General features: G+C 48.0%; 1 protein-coding gene across 1 annotated transcript in view; it reads left to right on the top strand.

The window, feature by feature from the left end:
- The first annotated feature begins 1,003 nt into the window (after window positions 1–1,003).
- The window catches only part of LOC138352697 (piggyBac transposable element-derived protein 4-like), a 50,795-nt gene continuing 30,983 nt past the window's right edge, over window positions 1,004–20,815 (top strand). The window contains exon 1 of the mRNA XM_069305277.1: window positions 1,004–1,933. Within this exon, the coding sequence (XP_069161378.1) occupies window positions 1,004–1,933 (930 nt within the window). The remainder of the gene's footprint in view (window positions 1,934–20,815) is intronic.

Here is a 20,815-nt window from a genome sequence, read left to right as displayed (position 1 = left end):
AGGTCAGCCAAAACACAGGTCCACTGGGGGCACCGCCGTGGAGGCCGTCAACCACAAGTCCAGCAGGTCTGCTGGCAGGTTCCGGATCAGCAACGCTGGTCAGGCCACTCCACGAGCGATACTAGGGAAGCGCCCTAGTCAGGAGCCTTGTGTGATACCACAAATCACTCTCCTGTCCTCAATACCCCAGTGGATAATCGTCTCCAGCAGTCGGTCCCGGGTAATCCTTCTACTGCCACTCCACTGGCAGGGTAACACCACAGTGTTCTTCCGGGAGGCGACTCACAGCTGCTACAGCAAAGCACAAGGTATGGGGATGGCTGCCTTGGGTAGACTGACTCAACTTTCATCACAGCAGTCCCAGGTCGACTCTGTAAGCAGACACGTCATCAATAACAGGGACACTAAAACACCTCACTTACAGGCTCAGACACAAACGCCCGACATATCCACTCCATAGATGGCATTGTAGTCTGAGCACCACCTCACCAGAGGTCAGCAGCGGCTGTGTTGAGCGCTGAACGGGACTGGAAACTGGCCCTCGTAGCCAGTACACGTCGTCCTCACCAGGTGTCGTCGTCCGTTTGGAGGGGGTTTCGGGAGCTGACCCACAGATGGCGTGGTCGTCACTGCTCCGTGCTCGGACGCTGGATCCGGGTTCGTAACAGAGACTGAAAGCCAAACTGAGGAGGAGGAGGAGGAGGGGGCACCAGCACCGCCGCCTCTCACCACAAGGCGCACACGTGGTGCGTGCACTCCTAAAATCCAGCTAAGTAAACGACATCCTACTCGTCGTTTGAAAATAACCCCATTTGTTGATAGTGGTAGTGATTCTAGCTTTGATATATCAGGTGAGGATGAACCTAGTGACGAAGATGAGGCACCCCAGCCTCCTTGCAAGCGTACGTGTCCAGTACGTACTCGCTAGCCTGGGGCCAGTGTTGGGTGGCTTGAGGACAATATTCCACCAGTGTTCGATGATTTTACTGGAAGCCCAGGCCTAATGATTACAAAACCAACTAATGCACTTGGATATATTCAGTTGTTTATTACTCGTGCGTTGATTCATTACTTGGCATATGAAACAAATCTGTACGCTTTACAAATATTCAACCTGGCTAAAGAAAATGTTGATGATATTTGGAAACCGGTGAAGTTGAAAGAAATGGCAAGATTCTTAGGACTGTGTATGTTGATGGGAGTAACCAAAAACCCCACTATGCGCATGTATTGGCAGACAAATAAACCATGGCATACAAGATTCTTCAACATGTTTATGACGAGCAGAAGGTTTCAGCACATAGGTCAGTTTTTTCATGCGTTCAACAGCAATGCGGTGTCAGTGGACAATACAGATAAATTGATCAAAGTGAGACCAGTGATGGACTACCTAAGACACCGTTTTCAAGAAGTTTATTACCCAATTAGAGAGTTGTGTTTGGATGAAGGCACAATGGCATGGCGAGGCCGGTTGTCGTTCAAAGTGTACAATCCAAGCAAACCAGACAAATATGGCGTCAAATTTTATATGCTAGCCGAATCAACATCTGGCTACATTTATTCATTTGAGGTTTACTCTGGCATTGGTAGAACAATCATTGAAACAGTTACTGGTTTGATGCGGCCATTGTTGAACAAGGGGCACCACCTTTATATGGATAACTATTACAACTCAGTTACCCTTACAGAGAAGTTGCGAGAAGTGGGGGTGTACACCTGTGGAACAATTAGACTCTTACGTGGCGGCCCAAAAGACTTGCAACAAATAGCGAAGAGTAAGATTGATGTGGATACCACAATCTACCGCCGCAAGGACAACACCTTCATTCTGCTGTGGAAAGACAAGCGAGTTGTCTCTATGATTACCAACCTACACAATGCAGACACAAAGAAAGTTCAGAAAAGCAAACAAGTTCGCAGGCCAGATGGAAGAGTAAGACTACAGCAGGTTGTGGTGAACAAACCACAGGCAATTGTTGACTACAATAAGTTCATGAAGGGTGTTGACCACTTTGATCAAATGGTAAAGTATTACCATTTCGCCAGGAAATGTCACAAGTGGACCAAGAAAATAACATTTTATTTCTTGCAAATGGCATTGCAAAACGCAATGCAAAGCGTCTACCATAATAACAACTAAACATCCACATAAACATTGTAGAAATTCTACTAACAAAATGTAGTACTAATATTCAAATCATTATTAATCTTAAGAGTATTAAATACTGGTACAATACTCAATATAATATAATGGCAAACAATAATAAGAATTAATCAAGGTTGAACTATAAACACTCGCTTGACAACAATGTTCCCACACTGGACACATCCAAATATGGTCAACCGTCCACACGGAGAAACCACATGAGAAATCTAGCACAAAAGCCTCATACAATATAATGCAACTCATGCACACTACAGCATGCTATAATATATAACATACAAGAATCTCATATCATACAACTGGATGCTATATTAATTATAGAACAAGACAATAAAGTAATATAAGAATCAAGAGTAATGTTAGAATCCTAGTAAGATTCGTAACAGGGACAAGCAACCGCAAGGGACGGTCGGAAAACACGCTCGTCCTGGACATTCATCAAGAATATGCATAACTGTAAGAGGGACAATACAATTTGGACAATAAGGAGCAGGGTGGCGCTGGAAGGAAAGAAACCATTGAGGGCTATTAGAAAAAGAAAAGTGCTCAGAACATTAACTTGGAGTACACTCATGTATTGCCGAAAAGGGGCAGAGAGAGTGGTACCAAGCCTCACTCGAAAGAAACGACGAGAAAGGAAGCCTTGTAGAAAGAGAGAAAGTAGAAACTGTAGAAACTGAACAGACTTGTAGAACGTGCCTTGTAGAACTTGTAGAACTTGCCTTGTAGAAACTGAACCCGATCACGACGGACTGTCGGTTTCTTAAGGTGGCGTTTGTGGGGTGTATACTCACGACGCACCCCTGGGAGGCCCCGGCAAGATCGGCGATAGCTTCTTGTTGGGTGTCCTGCCTCTAATTGTGGCTCCATGGTGGGTGTGGGGGCACATTCGTGAATGAATTTTCTTTTTCGTAATGATGATGACCCCTGTTTCGGCTATTTCTGCTTTACCTTCTCAGGCTCGTGGGGTGGGCGACCAAGCCCCCGACTCGGTCCGTGTTGGAAGACGGGCTATGTAGCCTCCGCTGCATTGGGCCCCGACCTTGCTCCTCCTTTGGCCTCTCTGACTCCTTCCCCTGGCTTCCCTCCCTCCTCTGTGGTTGGGTCGAGCCCCAAGCCCCCAGTGGTGACTACCTCGTCCCCTGGCGCGGCTCCTTCTCTAGTTGTAACTACTGCGCCTTTTAACCCCTCTCTCTAGGGGTTCTCACCGCCGTCCACGTCACGGCCGCCCTCGCTCGATTCCTTCCAGTTCTGCTACCTATCAAGCCTTGTTTGGTCCCGCTTCGTGGGCCAAATATTTTGATCTCCTCCCTCTTGATTCTGCGCCTCCTGACGATTTCTCCCTCCATCGACATCTCGTTGATTCCGTGGATGCCTCCATTACTTTCAACCCCACTCGTCTTGGTACACGTGTCGTTGCTGCTCCTTCTCAGGATGCTGCTTCCTGCTTGGCTGCCTTATCCTGCCTTGGCGAGACCCCTGTTCGGGTCTCGAAGAACGCTCGGTTGAATGCCAGTGATGGCACTATTCTGCTCCCGCCCCATGTTGCGACCGGTGTTCGGGACCTGCGCGACTGCCACGACGATGTTCGACATATCCTTGCTGCCCAGGACCATTCTATTCTCCAGGTGGACACGTTTACTCGTCCCCCTCGTGGTAGTCGCCGTCAACCCCTCCGGGTTGTGAAGATTACCTTTGATGGTAGGACCCTTCCATCCTGTCATTCTTGCTGGTGCTAGGTGCTCTGTCCAGGAGTATATTCCTTCTCCTCGACTTTGTAACAAGTGCTGGAGGTTTGGGCATGGTGCCCTCCGCTTCTCTGCGACTGTCTCTCTCTGTCCTGTGTGTGGTGGCGAAGGTCACTCTAAGTCGGAGTGCACTTCTCCCCAGGCTCGTTGCCTGAACTGCGGTGAGGCCCATCCTACCTTCTCCTGTGCGTGTGTCCATTACAAGCTTGAGGCAACCGTCCTCAACTTGAAGCACCGGGAGCGTTTATCTTTTCCTGAGGCGAGACGCCAGGTTCGCCGGCTCCCGCCTTATGCTAATATCTCTTATGCTCGCGTGTTGCGCTCTTCCTCTCCTCGTCCTTCCCGCCTTCCTCAGACTCACAACCGTTTCCGGGCCTTGTGTAACGGGGGGTGGGGGAAATAACTCTATCTTGTCCATTATTCCACCCCCCTCCCCCCCGTTAACTAACGAGGCCGGGGGTAACGGCTCTCTCTAGTCCGTTAACCCGTCCCCAGTTAGCTATTCTAGAGCACCTCCAGAGTTCCTAAGGCAGCCTCTCTCGTTCAACACCTTGTAACCTAGGTATTTGACTACCTAGGTGCTAAGACTACAAGGCGCCGTAACTTGATCAGCTACCCGAAACTCTAGAGAGAACTGTAGAATACATTTCCACTGCCACAAACGTATAAGAGAAAACGAAAGGAAAGAAATGAATAGTGAAGTAATTGGTGAGGGTTTGGGGTGAGAGGTAGGGAGGTGGGAGGAGCGAGGAGGGTCATTAGTTGAAAGTGAGAGTTTAGAGAGGGGTGGAGGGAGAGGTGTAGATAGGTAGAAGTAGAAGAGTAGATAGTAGAAGAGTAGATAGAAGACGAAATGCTGCCACCATCCATTCATGATCATTACATACAAGACAAGGAATGGAACTTGTCTGTATCAATATTCTCAAAAGATGTTATCAAGAGGTCATTATTAGTATGTCCCATCTTTATCATGTACTCATTAAATCATGAAACCAGTAATCAGAGGCTTTCTCACCGCAACTCAAAACTCTAGGGAACAGAGACAATTTAAATAATAAATTCAGAATTATATTTCATGAGGTATCATACTTTAAGCAATTCAAACGTTCAAGATTAATATTCAAAGTGAGTCATCAGCCAAGAATTTGAGAACCCTACAACTGACTGCCCCTGATCATCACACAACATATGTAAACACGACCCAGTCACCTTAATGCTCAACTCACAAAGTGTCTGCCTATAGCTGGATTAAGAGGAGGGGGGGGATGAGTCTGCAGCTGTCAGGCAGCTTCACCCCAGTCCGACCGACAGCCTGTCTCGGCTGTTGTCCTCCTGCTCTGCTGCCTGGTCTTCTGTCTTGTTAATGCTCTCGAATCGATAGCTCTCAGAGTATATATTGGGGAACCTAGTAGCTAACTCCGCCCACAAGTAGATAGCCTCCGGCTCTCTACCAAGCCACTCCTTAAACGTCGGCATGTTTGAAGGCTACCAGGCTCCAATTATAAGATTAGCAGAAGCAAGGTGAAATTCACATGATCTGACCTCAGGTCACTTGGGGTCATTAACTCTTAGAGGTGTGAAACTCAGGCCGACCAAGCTGGCGCCTTCTCAAATCCCTGTCTGTGACTCATGTACTCTATGTATGTATTAAATACAACTAAACCAAACACTTTTACAGTGTTACACTTGGACCCTGATACGCCCACTGCCCCCTCCTCTGTTCCTTTGGGTTCTCTCCCGAAGGATCCACCTCCTGGTCCTCTGTCTGGGGTTCCCCTTCTTTCTACCCGGTCTGTCGTGTCTCCTGTGTCTTCTTCCTCGTCTCCCTCTGTTCCTCCTTCCCATCCTTCCCCTCCATCTCTTGACTCTCCCCGCCGCCTGTTGGTGCGGGCTGATGTCCATCGCTCTCCAAACGGCTGTCATGTGTGCTCTCGTTCGGCTTCTCCTGCCGAGACGCTAGAATCCGTTGCCCAGTACGTGGTTGCTGGGACACCTGTCTCTTTAAGTCAGAAGCGTAAGCCTGGCTCCTCTCCTTCCTCCTCCATGGCGGATAAGGAGGTTTCGCTTTCTTCCTCGGCCCCTACTTCTGCCTCTCTCGCTCCTTCCCCTCCCATTTCGGTGGTTGCGCCCCATTCCTGCTATGGAGGTTTCTTTAGCCCCCGCTTCCCTCTCGGTTGCTGCCCTTGCTGAGGTTCGCTCATCTCTTTCTACCCCCCTCTTCCTGCTGCTGTCCTTAACTGCTCCTCTCCGTTGTCTCCTTCTCCTCTTCCTCCTCCTCCTCCAGACCCCGCCCGCCCACCTCTCATCTGTTCTCCCGTTTCCTTCCCTCCGTCTTTGCTCAGTTTACCCATGCCCCCTAACCATGACTTTGCTGACCCTGATCCCGACCCTGATATTCTTTAACGTGCTCTGTTGCTCTTTCGCCTATGTTTTTTCCTTGTTCTCTGTTTTTGTCCTTTCTCTTCTCGTCGTTGTCCATTCTTCAATGGAACGTTCGAGGTTATTACGCCAATTTCCTCGAACTCCAACTTCTGATTTCGCGGTTTTCGCCCCTCTGTGTCTGTCTCCATGAGCCGATGCTTGGTGCTCGTCCTGGTCGTTTTCGTGGCTATTCCTTTTTCTCCCCCCCCCCCAGCCGTTGCTGGGGCTTCTAATTCTTCTGCTCTCTTGATTCGTGCTGATGTTCCCTTTGTTCCTTTACTTTTTCCTTCGCCTCTCCATTGTACACAGTTTGTTCCATTTATCTCCTCCCGAGTGTCCCGCTTTCTCTTCCTGATTTGAAACACCTCCTTGACACCTTGCCGGAGCCTGTGCTCCTGCTGGGTGACTTCAATTGTCGTCATTCTCTTTGGGGTGACGGTCTGACGAATACCCGGGGTCGCCTTCTTGAGCCGTTTCTCCTTCTTCCCTGTCTCTTCTGAATTCTGGTGAGCCCACTCATTTGGACTCTGACTTGCACCCTTTCTTGTCTTGATCTTTCTCTCTGCTCTTCTTCTCTTTATTTAGATTTCACGTGGCAGGTCCTTGATGACCTCCATGGGAGTGATCATTTCCCCCATCCTTGTTTCCTTTTTCTCTTTTCGCCCTACCCTCTCTTTCCCTAGGTGGCAGTTTGCTAAGGTGGACTGGAACCTATTTACCCTCAGTGCTACTCTCTCTGACCTCTCCCTTCTGCCTCTCTCTCTCGCTCTCCTCCTTTTTCATGACACTGTCTTAAACGCTGCCCTCCGCTCTATCCCTCGCTCTCCCTCTCGGGGTCCACGGAAGTGCGTTCCCTGGTGGAATGCAGACTGTGCTCGGGCTGTCCGCTGTTAGCGTGCAGCCTGTAAGAGGCACCGCCATAGGCAGACGACCGATTCTTTTCTTTTCTTTCGGAAAGCGAGTGCGGTGGCCCGTAGGGCCATCCGCACGGTTAAACGTGAATGTTGGGCATCTTATGTCTCGACAATTACGTCCGAAACTCCTCTGGCCCAGATCTGGAAGCGTATCCGCAAGATAGCGGGTAAGTTCGTTCCCGATGTTTCACCGGTCCTTCACCTCCATGATACTCTTGTGGCGGACCCGTTGCAGGTCGCTTCCGTATTGGGTTCCCACTTTTCTTCTGTTAGCTCTGGTCTTCATCTTCCCCAATCTTTTCTTCTTCGTAAACCTGTCTTTGAGTCTCGTCCTTTAGATTTCTGCACTCGTCTTCAGCTTCCCTATAATGATCCCTTCTCTCTCTCTGAACTTCGTTCTGCCCTGGCCCTCTGCGGTTCTACGGCGGCGGGCTCCGATGGTATTCATTATGAGATGCTTTGCCATCTCCCTCCGTGCACGTCTCGGTATTTACTGAGTCTGTATAATCGGATCTGGGAGTCGTCGTCAGTCCCTGAGGACTGGCTCGATGCCGTTGTCCTCCCTGTTCGCAAACCGGGGTCTCTGGGTACTTCCCCTACGGACTTTCGCCCTATTGCTCTCACAAGTTGTGTCTGCAAACTCTTTGAACGTATGGTTAACGTTCGTCTGATGTGGTTCCTGGAACACCATCACCTCCTCTCCCCTTCTCAATTTGGTTTCTGCACGTTCCGCAGCACGACAGATGTCCTGATGAACTTGGAGGTCTATATTCGTACTGCTTTTGCTGCGAAGACCTCCGTTGTTGCCGTCCTTTTTGACCTGGAAAAGGCTTACGACACCTCTTGGCGATATCATATTCTATCTCAACTTCATTCTTTTGGCCTTCGTGGTCATCTCCCTCTCTTTCTCCGCAGCTTCCTCTCCCGTCGATTCTTTCGGGTGCGCCTTGGTACTGCTCTCTCTGCCTCTTTTCAGCAATACGAAGGTGTGCCCCAGGGTAGTGTTCTGAGCACTACTCTTTTTCTGGTTGCCCTCAATGGTCTTCTTTCCTCTCTTCCTTCTGGTGTCTTCTCCGCTCTCTATGTCGATGATCTTACCCTTTGCTGTCAGGGTGATGATTCGCCTCTCCTTCAGCGCTGGCTTCAACTTGCAGTTGATGCCGTGTCGTCTTGGGCCACCGATCATAGCTTCAAGTTCTCTACTTCTAAGACTTGTGCCATGACTTTTACGCGGAAACGGGTTGTTCTTCGTCCCTCTTTGTCACTTTATGGTCATCCCTTGAATACAAAGATTCCGCGAAGCTTTTGGGGTTATTCCTTGACACTCGTTTGTCTTGTTCTCCCCATATCTCTTACCTCCGTGTTGAGTGCTCCAAGGCCCTTACCCTCCTTCGGGTCTTATCCCATACTTCCTGGGGGGCAGATAGGCGCACTCTCCTTGCTTTACATTCTTCTCTTGTCCTGTCTAAGCTCGATTATGGTTGCCCTGCTTACTCGACTGCTTCTCGTTCTACTCTTCGCCGTCTTGATGCTTTGCACTATACTGGGTTGCACCTCAGTTCTGGTGCCTTTCGTTCGACTCCCGTCCTTAGCTTGTATGTTGACACTGGCTTCCTGTCTCTCCAAGACCGCCGTGATCGCTACTGTCTTCGCTATCTTGCGCGGTCCTTACAACATCCTTCCTCTCGCCTCTGTCGTGCTTCAACTTTTACCCCGCCTGCGGTTCCTGTTCCTCTTCACCACCTCCCTCTTTCTGTCCGGTTATCTCGCCTCCAGGATTCTTTCCGTTTGTGTTTCTAATGTTTCTTCTCGTGTTGTTCTTTCTTTGCCCCCATGGAGAGTCCCTCTTCCGCGGTTTTGTACTTCCTTGACCCGTATCACTAAAGCTTTTACCCCTCCTACAGTTCTAAAACGCCTTTTCCTTGAGCACTTTTCTTCTCACTCCCGCTCCGTTTCTGTCTTCACCGATGGGTCAAAGTCGGCGGACGGTGTTGGCTACTCTGTTGTTTTTCCTGATCGCATTTATGTGTCGCTTACCTCCGGAGACTAGCATCTTTACAGCGGAACTTTATGCTATTCTCTATGCTCTTCGTCTCCTGTTTTCTCGTTGTCAGTCTTCCTTTGTAGTTGTTGACTCTCGTAGTGCCCTCATGGCTCTCGGGTCCTTTAATCCGGTTCATCCAGTAGTTGTCGAGATCCAGCATTGGCTGTTTCTTGTTCACAGTAAATTTAAGTCAGTTGAGCTTTGTTGGGTTCCCAGCCATATTGGTGTGTCTTTAAATGAGCGTGCGGATGCTGCCGCCAAGGAAGCTGTCCGCTCTTGTCCCGTCTCTCGTAAAGGCATTCCGTATTCCTACTTTTACCCGGTTATCCATTCCTCAGTCCTTACCCGTTGGCAGGCTTCTTGGTTGTCTGTTACTTGTAACAAGCTCCGTACTCTAAAATGTTGTGTTTCCTTGTGGCCGTCCTCCTTCCACCGTAACCGGCGGTGGGAAACAGCTCTGGCGAGGTTGCGGAGTGGCCATACTCGCTTAACCCATGGTCACTTGATGGAGCGCCGCCCTGCTCCTTATTGTCCTAGTTGCATTGTCCCTCTTACGGTCGTGCATGTCCTTCTTAAATGTCCTGACTTGCAGGACGAGCGTGTGTCTTGCTTTCCGACCGCCCCTCGCGGTCACCTGTCCCTCAATAGAATTCTTGGTGACTCGGATACTTTTGATATCGTTCGCCTTATGCGTTTTTGTTCTCGTATTGGCATCCTTGGTGATATTTAGCGCCCTCTGATTATTTTGCGCATTTGATGGTGCTACATAGCCTTCCCGGTTTGGTGCCTTCTTTGATAATTACTTACTTACTTGCGACACATGACATCCCGATCCATGGAATCGAAAAATTTATGCGAAGAACAGAGAGAACTGAGTGATACAGGCACTGCCCTGCTTACCTTTCTAGACTACATTCCCCCTGAGAAGATTTAGTTAAACGGCTTCCTCCCTAAACTAGAGGTGTATATACCACGTCCCACTCAGTGTTTTAAATGTAAAGGCTTTAACCATACCTGGACAGGATGCACCAAAGACATTAAATGTGGGAAATGCTCTGGTTCCCATTACACGCAAGAATGTACATCAGATACACTTACCTGCTCAAACTGTGGTGGCGATCACAACATTACATTCAAACAATGTCCTTCATACATAGCAGCAGCAGCAAAAACTAAGGTTCTCCCTACCAACAACCTGCTATACAGTAGTGCACTGAAACAACCTAACACAGCCCATCATCAAACACTACCTCACACTCAACCACAACCTTTTGCGTGTACCTGATATATCTGTCGGACATTCCCACAACCCCAGGGTCCAACCATCTCACAAAATGCACAACTCCTGATCTAGTTGAAACTTTTGTCACACGCATCGAAAATGCACTAGAAAAGACGCTGGACCTACTTCTAAATTTTTTACACAAGTAACGCAACCCACCCCTGAGGCTGACCCAAAAGACATCCCATCAACAGCTACAGACACTGACATCCGCCCAAACAAAGCCACCATTGCTGGACACATTGTTTGAACAGATGATAGAAAAACTCATAACTCCCTAGCACGCCTTACCAAAATCATTCCACAGGCTGACTTGCCACAAACCCAAGCCGCCAGTACCAAGAGAAAGACACAGCCCACATCCACATCTAGGTATCCAACATGTACTACTACTGGCATGCCAAGGAAAACAGACGCATCCATACCCCACACATCCTAAATGGCTCCCCTAACCTTCATGACTTGGAACGCAAAAAGCATTAAAATGTCCCTCACAGAACTTAAACAATTCCTTTACTCATCCAAACCGGACTTAGCTTTCATAACCGAATCCTGGCTCACTCCCAAACAAAATCCTATTTTTAAATATTTCAGATGCAGAGACTGGACAGACCAAACCGTATGGGTGGTGCTATTTTCCTCCTAACACGGAGTAACATGACATGTAAACCTGTAACGCTTACACATTTTGTGAACGGTAAACTAGAAATTTTAGCATGCCTAATACCTTACAATGGTACACGCATAACCTTTCTGGGTATATACAACCCTGGTGGCACAATAAATTTAAATGAACTAGAATTCTATCTTAACCAATTACGGCAACCGATCATTGTTACAGGTGATCTCAATGCAAACCACCCCACATGGAGTAGAGGTACCCAAAATACTGCAGGCACCGATTTATATAACTACTTAGACACTACACCATATATTCTTCTTTCGCCGCCCTACCTTGCAACCTACTTTAACGACAGAACCAATTATGAAGCCTCACTGGACATCTGCTTTGGCTCTGCACACTTTCAACATGAACTACAGTTTCATACTGGATCAGATATTGGAAGTGACCACAAACCCCTCATTATAAAATTTACTAACTTTCAGCCACCAACCCACCCCCTAACGCTCCCCAAGTGGAACATTAAGAAACTAGATAAGAAAAAATGGGCTGATACTGTCTGTCTCTGCCATATACAGACGATGTAGACCCAAACACGCGACTGTCCACAATCACCTCGGCCATAAATTCTGCAGCCACCCAAATGCTCAAAAAAACTTCAGGACATAGGTCCAACAAACCACTTAAACCGTGGTGGAATGCGGAATGTGCACGAAGAGTCGCTTTACGCCGACGAGCCATACAAAAACAGACGTCAACCCTCCCTACAGAACTGGGTTAATCTCCGGCGGGCTACAGCAGAAGCCAAAAAAACCATACTGTCAGCAAAGCATTATCATGGGCAAAATTTTGTGATAGCCTCACACCCACTACGAAACATTCAAAACTCTGGGCACCATTTAACAGCATTAAAGGTCGCCCAACATTCCCTTCGTTTCCCCTGATCAACGGTTCACTCTGTCAAACACCTCGGGAGCATGCAAATGTTCTTGCTGAATGTCTTAGTTACCTTCTCAACACCCTTCTTTCATGCCCAAGAACTCCCCCTCAGACAAGAAATTGACCGTGCCATACTGCTACCCATGCCCGGCGTCGACAACATGTACACCTTAAGCGAGCTACAATTAGCCTTAACCAGCCTACCTCTTGGCAAGGCACCTGGAGAGGATGGAATTCCATATGAACTCATTAAATATCTTTCATCAACTGCACATAGTACTCTCCTAAACTATTACAACCTATGCTGGACTCACGGAAATATTCCCTCACAATGGCAGACCAGTATTATTCTTCCGTTCCTTAAACCAGGAAAAGACCCATCCCAACCTGTGTCATATAGACCTATTTCCCTACTATCATGTCTCAGTAAAGTCATGGAAAGACTAGTACATACTCGCCTCCAATGGTACCTAGAATATAATAATATTATACCGTCACTCCAAGCTGGATTTCGACCGCAATGCTCCACACTCGATCAAATACTCTGCCTTGAACATGAAATCTGCACCTCCCTCAGAAGCAGCAAATTTTGTATTGTTCTCTACTTAGACCTCAAAGGAGCTTTTGATAGCATTCCTCATACTTGCCTCCTCGCAAAGCTTGGGCGTTTAGGCGTACAGGGAAGATTACTTTTATGGTTAAAATCCTATCTTACGAACAGGACCTCTAAAGTCTATATACAAGGCGAGTTTTCCGGTGACATCTCAATACAAACGGGTGTCCCACAAGGCTCCATACTAAGCCCAACCCTTTTTGCTGCATTCTTAGCAGATTTGCCCAACACCCATCCTGTTCACCTCTCGGCGTACGCCGACGACTTAACACTGTATTATTCAGACAACACCTTACCTAATAGTCTCAACAATGAAAACAGCACTTGACCACCTCATAGATTGGACACAACAATGGGGCCTTCAAATTAGTACTACCAAAACCTATTATCAAATTTTCACTAAAAAAAAAAAGACTTATTCATCTACCCACCCTCACAATACACAACACTCCCATCCAACACGTACGAGAACATAAATACCTTGGCATGCACTTAGACTTGCCCTCACTTACCTGGAAAGCACACATTCAACACTTTAAACAGACGACACAACCCCGACTCGTCATACTGAAAGCCCTCACTGGCACCACCTGGGGAGCACACCATAAAATCCTGCTCCGTTTCTATACAACCTACATTCGCAGCCAACTAGACTAGTGTTGCCAAGCATATGCGTCGGCTGCGCCTACTAACCTACAGAGCCTAGAGGTCATCCAAAACAATGCCATGCGACTTATATGTGGCGCAAAGCGTTCCACTCCTATCCTCGGACTTTACGAGGAAACGGGCCTCACAAGCTTAGCCACCAGACGAGACATAATGTGTGCCAACTATCTGTCACTCTGTACCACTGCTCACCAGACACACCCATACAGATCAAAAATTAACCCAACAGTTAACCCACATAACCTCCGCTTCCCAACCAATCACTCACAACCTTTCCTCACACGGGCTACAAATAGCCTCAATATAGACCTCTCTCTACTCCAAAACTCGGAAACCCAACTTACTGTTCCCCCTATTCCACCCTGGCTTTATACAACTCCTAATACAGCAATACAACTCGAAGACAACATTCCAAAGTCTGCACCAAACTCAGCCATAGCCTCAGTCTTTCTCTCAACAATGAAAAATTGCTACCCAAATACCACAGCGATTTATACAGATGGATCTCGCATCATCATGAACAACGTACCCTCGGTCACTAGCGCTGTATGGATACCGGAATGACATCTCGAGCAGGAATGGTGGTTACCAAACCAACTATGTTTTCACAGCTGAATTATATGCCTTATATCAAGCTCTCCAAATAATCACAACATTTCCAATCGGGACATATACAATCTGCAGTGACTCCAAGAGTGCGATTCAAGCAATTACGTACTCTCCAAAAACGTGCAATGAGTTTGTTTACCCATGTCATCAACTTCTTCATGAACATCGATTGAACGGTTATGATACCTCCATCCAATGGGTCCCAGCGCATTGTGGTATTCTCCATAATGAACTAGTAGATCAACTAGCCAAAGCAATGCACAACGCACCTCACATTACCCGTCATCCAATTCCCCATGTTGCACGTAAAGGAGCCTTAAAAAATACCATCACCCAAGATTTTGCGACGAAATGGAAAACGTCATGCTCACCTTTGTACTATGGGTCCATTAAAAAGAAATGGGAAACTTGGAAACATGTCAGAAATAAAAGCAGGGAAATTGATATAGCAATGACCAGATTAAGGCTGGGACACACCAAACTAGCAGCACACAGCTCTAAGTACAGAACAGACATCAACGAACTCTGCATCCACTGTCAGGTGCCTGAAACAATCGAACACTATCTCCTTCACTGCTTCCGACATTATAGTGCCAGAGTAAATTTCAAACAAGTACTTATCTCACTTAAAATACCCTTTACCATCGAGCATATATTAGGAGGCGGTGACCACTTGTTACAAGAAAAATACCAAATAGTCAAAGCACTGGCTAAATATCTCCAATCGACCAACAAATTGGGTCACATCTGACCCGTGCTACATTTATACCTGGCGCCACCAACAGCTAAACACAGAAAACAACTGCCTCGTCGCAGTACCAAGGATCAGCTGACGCCATAAACACAACATACCGCCCTACGGTGCGGCAAGTCTCCCTCTAACACACACCTCTGTTTTAGTCGCCGCTCCTCTGTCTACAGCACAACGCAACAAGCACTTTTGAAACTCTTATCATCTTCAATATAAACGCCTCTACCAACATCTGTAGAGGTGCAGTCATCGGGAGGACAAACCCTTCATGCAAATTGCACCTACTATCAAGAAGAAGAAGAGATGGTCAGTGATCCGACGAAGTACATCGCAGGAAAGTCGTGAAAACGTGACAGCCACAGAGTGCTAAAGGAGAAAACTGACTGTTAATGTAAGACTAAATTATATAAGGTAATTAAAACTTTAATGGCAGCCTTCTTAGGCTATCTATAAAACTGATACTCGAAGGTTGACTGCTTGGTACATAAGTCTTAAGAGGATATTTTCATGCCTGTGATTTGGGTGCTGATACATGGGGAGGGGGGGACGGGTAGGTGATGGTCTGCTGGACCTCTACTAGAGAAAATTGAAAAAAATATAAGTTAATCGACGAGTAAAATTATAATGCTAATTAAATTTAAGCATTTATCTCGGCAAACGCGTTATACTTTCTGCACTTCTTTCCCCTCCCCATCCGGCCCGTTGGCGCTGTGAGGGGGCTTGGTGGACTGCTGCCGGAGTGTGATGCTCCGTGGGACAGTCCTGTCCTTTTTATGGTCTTGTGCTCCTGCTGCTGTCTTCTCTAATTGTGCCAGATCGCTTTTCCTTTTCCTTGCATTACGTTTTTCTCCCCTCTTCTCTTATCTGCTCCCCTCCGTGGTGCCTCCTTGCCGTGGTGAGGGGCTCACGTACACCTCCTTGGGACCGGTGTGGGTTGCCTGTGCCCCCCCCTCTCCTGCCCCCTCTTTGGGTGGTGTACGTGCTGAAGGGCACCATGTAGGGGCCTTGTGAACCATCGGACCACCCGCTGGAGGGGTCGCCTGTGAGAGGCCGCCCTGAGTGAATGGTTGGGTGTCCAGGCTGGGGCGATAGGGGGACTGGGGTCTTGGCACCAGTGTGGGAGAATGAACGAAGTAGGACTCCCCTGCTGAAAAGTGGGATCACCGCTGGTGACGACACACCCTTCCTGCACTGGCCCGCGCTCGGCCTCCCTGGCTGCCCTGGTAGGTGGTATCCCTTGGTTCCAGGTCCCATCCCTTATATATTGGTTTGCTGAAAGGATGATGACTTGACTTCCCTTACAAAGACTCATGGGGTGGGCGACTAGGCCCCTGAGTCGGACCGTCCTGGAAGACTGGGATCTGTAGCCCCCACTACAGGACCCGGTTTAGGCCCAGACCGGACTCTTCCTCCCTGCTCCCCTCCCTCCTCTGTGGTTGGGTCGCGCCCCAAGCCTGCTGTGGTGACCATCTCGCCCCCCCCCTTGCGCGGCTCCATCTCTTCTTGTGACGACTGCACCTTTCGACCCGTCTCTAAGGGTTCTCATCGCCATCTCCGCTACGGCCGCTTTCGTATGCTCCCTTCCCATCCTACTCCGTTCCATGCTTTGTTTAATCCTGCTACGTGGACTAAGTACTTTGACCTCCAACCTTTGGATTCAACTCCTGACGATTTTTCCCTTCATAGGCATCTTGTCGATTCCGTGGATGCCTCTGTCACTTTCAACCCCACTCGTCTTGGTACCCGTGTTGTTGCTGCTCCTTCTCAAGATGTAGCCACCCGCTTGGCCGCCTTATCCTGCCTTGGCGAGACCCCTGTTCGGGTCTTGAAGAACGCTCGGTTGAATGCCAGTTTGGCTCTGTTCTCCTCCCGCACCATGTTGCGACCGGTGTTAGGGATCTCATGGACTGCCACGAAGATATCAAGCATATCCTCGAGGCCCAGGATCATTCTGTCCTCCAGGTGGATACATTTACTCGTCTCCCTCGTGGTCATCACCGTCTGCCCCTTCAGGTTGTGAAGGTTACCTTTGATGGTAGGACCCTTCCGCCCTCTGTCATTGTTGCTGGTGCCAGATGCTCCGTTCAGGAATATATTCCATCTCCTCGGTAGGAGCCGTTGTTGCTCAGATGTGGGCATTTCCTCCGCCTCACAGTCTGGAGATCATTGGCTCTGCGGTAAGTTAAGTGCTGGAGGTTTGGGCATGGTACCCTCAAATGCTCTAGTCCTGTCTCTCTGTCCCGTGTGGAAGCGAGGGTCACTCTAAGTTGGAGTGCACGTCTGCCCAGGCCCGCTGCCTCAATTGCAGTGAGGCCCACCATACCTTCTCCCGTGCGTGTATTTGTTATAAACTTGAGGTGGCTGTCCTCAACTTGAAGCACCGGGACCGTTTGTCTTTTCCCGAGGCTCGGCGCAAAATTCATCGTCTCCCCTCCTTCGCTGATGTCTCCTATGCTCGCGTGGTGCGCTCTTCCTCTCCTCGTCCTTCCCGCCTTCCTCAGTCTCACATCCGTTTCCGAGCCTTAGACCCGGACACGCCCACCACCACCTCCCGTTTCCATCCGTTCTGTTCTGAAGGGTCCCTCTCCTGGTTCTCTATATAGGGCTCCTCTTCTTTCTACCCTGTCTGTCATGTCTCCTGTGTCTTCTTTTTCCTCTCTCTCTAGTCCTCCTTCCCGTCATTCTCCTCCGTTTTTTGGCTCTCCACGCCACCTGACTGTGCGGGCCGACGTCCATCGCTCTCCTGATGGTTGTGTTGTTCGCTCTCGCTCTTCTCCTATCGATATGCTGGAGTCTATTGCCCAGTACATTGCTGCTGGGACGCCCGTATCTTTGAATCAGAAGCGAAATCCAGGCTCCTCTCCTTCCTCCTCCCCTGTCGGTAAGAAGGCTTCGCTTTCTTCTTCACCCCCTATCTCTGATTCTATCGTTCCATCCCCTACCGCTTCGGAGGTGGAGCCCCCCTGTTCCTACTGAAGGGGTTTATTTAGCCCCCAGTTCCATCTAGGTTAGTGCCCTTGCTGAGGTGCGCTCCCCTCTTTCTGCCCCCCCCTCCTCCTCCAGACCCTGCCTGTCCACCTCTGGTCTGTCCTCCCGCTTCTTTCCCTCCTTCTTTACTCAGTTTACCTATGCCCCCTAACCCTGACTTCGCTGACCCTGATCCTGACTCTGTGCTTTTTTAGCGCGCTGTGTTCCTTTTTCACCTTTGTTTCTTCTTTGCTCTCTGTTGCTCTCCTCTCTCTCTTTGCTGATGTCCTTTCTTCAATGGAACATCCGTGGATTTTACGCCAATTTCCTTGACCTCCAACTTCTCATTTCACAGTTTTCGCCCCTTTGTGTCTGTCTCCAGGAGCCGATGCTTGGTGCTCGTCCTGGTCGCTTCCGTGGCTATTCTTTTCTCTCCTCCCCCCCCCCCCCAGCTACCGCTGGGGTCCATAATTCTTCTGCTCTCTTGATTCGCTCCGATGTTATCTTTGTCCCCTTACTTTTTTCCTCGCCTCTACACTGTTCTGCCGCCTGTGTCTTTGTGTGTATATGGTACACGGTTTGTACCATATACACACAAGTAACGGTTTGTACAAGGTAAAGGCTCTCCGTCAAAGAGACGGAGAGCATAGAGAATAGCATAAAATTCCGTCGTAAAGACGCTAGCCTCCGAAGGGAGGCAACACATATAAGTACGGTCAGGAAAAACAACTGAGTAGCCCACACCGTTTGCAGACTTAGACCCATCGGTGAAGATGGAAACAGGCTTTTCAGAATTGTAGGAGGGGTAAAGGCTTTAGTAATACAAGTCAAGGACGTACAAAACTTGGCAAGGGGGACTCTCCACGGAGGCAAGGAAGGAGCAATATGAGGAGAAACATTAGAAATATGAACAGAAAGAGAATCCTGTAAACGAGATAATCGGACAGAAAGTGGGAGACGACTAAGAGGAACCGGAGCTACTTCTGCCCTATTGCCCTCACGAGTTGTGTCTGCAAGCTCCTTGAACGTATGGTTAACGTTTGTGTGATGTGGTTCTTAGAACACTATCACCACCTCTCCCCTTCTCAATTTGGTTTTCGCAAGTGCCGCAGCACAACGGATGTCCTGGTGAACTTGGAGGTCTATATTCGTACTACTTTTGCTGCGAAGACCCCTGTTGTTGCCGTCCTTTTTGACCTGGAAAAGGCTTGCGACCCTACCTTGCGATGTCATAGTCTGTCTCAACTTCATTCTTTTGGCCTTCGTGGGAACTTCCCTCTCTTCCTCCAGAGCTTCCTCTCTCGTGGGATTTGCAAAAATGCAAACCTGAACCAGTGCCTGGAAAAAATAAGCTCAGTAGCACTAGAAATATGTTCAAACCGCATACCTCTAAGAAAAAAAGGAAGAGATGCAGATTGGAACGGGAACGTCGTTCCCCATATAGGCGAAGAAAACGAATCGCGGAACAACTTGAGAGTCGCACCCTATCTCAAGAACGGCGAAGAAGGTTAGGTAGAGAAATAGAAACAATTGAACGGAAGCTACAAGAATTATACAAAACCCAGGAGAGGCAAAGAGAGCAAAAGGTCATCAGTGAAATAGAAAGAAATCCGAAATATTTTTTCTCCTATGCAAAATCAAGATCAAAAACCACATCTAGTATCGGGCCCCTGCGAAAGGGAGATGGAACTTTCACCGATGACAACAAAGAAATGAGCGAGCTACTGAGGACGCAGTACGACTCTGTTTTCAGCGAGCCATTAAACACACTAAAGATTGATAACCCAAATGAATTTTTCATGGATACGATACCAACAGCAAATCATATACCAGACGTCACCCTATCCCCACTGGATTTTGAAGAAGCCATAAACAGTATGCCTATGCACTCTGCACCAGGCCCGGATTCTTGGAACTCCATATTCATAAAGAACTGTAAAAAACCACTATCGCAGGCCCTCCACATTCTGTGGAGACAAAGCCTAGATACTGGCGTTATTCCTTATATACTAAAAACAGCAGAGATAGCACCACTTCATAAAGTAGGAAATAAGGCAGAGGCAAAAAATTACAGACCGATAGCGCTAACATCGCACATCATAAAAATTTTTGAGAGAGTGCTAAGAAGTAAAATCACAAAATACATGGAATCACATCAACTCCATAACCCCGGAACACATGGTTTCAGAACAGGGCGCTCTTACCTGTCGCAGTTGCTGGACCACTATGATATGGCATTAGATGCTATGGAAGACAAACATAACGCGGATGTAATTTACACAGATTTCGCAAAAGCTTTTGATAAATGTGACCATGGTGTTATTGCACATAAAATGCGTTCAAAAGGAATTACCGGAAAAATAGGCAGATGGATCTACAATTTCCTGACCAACAGAACCCAATGTGTAATAGTCAACAAAATAAAATCCAGCCCATCAACCGTGAAGAGCTCAGTCCCCCAGGGTACTGTGCTTGCTCCAGTACTTTTTCTCATCCTCATTTCGGACATAGACAAGAACACAACCTATAGCACTGTATCATCCTTTGCAGATGACACTAGGATCTTCATGAGAGTAGGCAACATAGAGGACACGGAGAACCTCCAGTCAGATGTAGATCAGGTCTTTCTATGGGCTACAGAAAATAATATGGTGTTTAACGAAGATAAGTTCCAGCTCATGCGCTATGGAAAAAATTAAAATATAAAAACGGAAACCACGTACAAAACTCAGGCAAATCATAACATAGAACGAAAAGGCAATGTAAAGGATCTGGGTGTACTCATGTCGGAAGACCTTACCTTTAAAGAACACAATAAAGTAGCCGTCACAACTGCAAGAAAAATGACAGGTTGGATAACAAGAACTTTTCACACTAGAGATGCTATACCAATGATGATACTTTTCAAAACGCTTGTGCTCTCTAGAGTGGAGTACTGCTGCACAATGACAGCACCTTTCAAAGCTGGAGAAATTACTGAACTGGAGAGCGTGCAGAGATCCTTTACTGCTAGAATCCACTCAGTAAAACATCTAAACTATTGGGACCGACTAAAGAGCCTAAAACTGTACTCCC

Source organism: Procambarus clarkii, chromosome 54 (assembly GCF_040958095.1).
Source record: "Procambarus clarkii isolate CNS0578487 chromosome 54, FALCON_Pclarkii_2.0, whole genome shotgun sequence".
NCBI lineage: Eukaryota > Metazoa > Arthropoda > Malacostraca > Decapoda > Cambaridae > Procambarus > Procambarus clarkii.
This window is presented reverse-complemented; position numbering and strand designations above follow the sequence as displayed.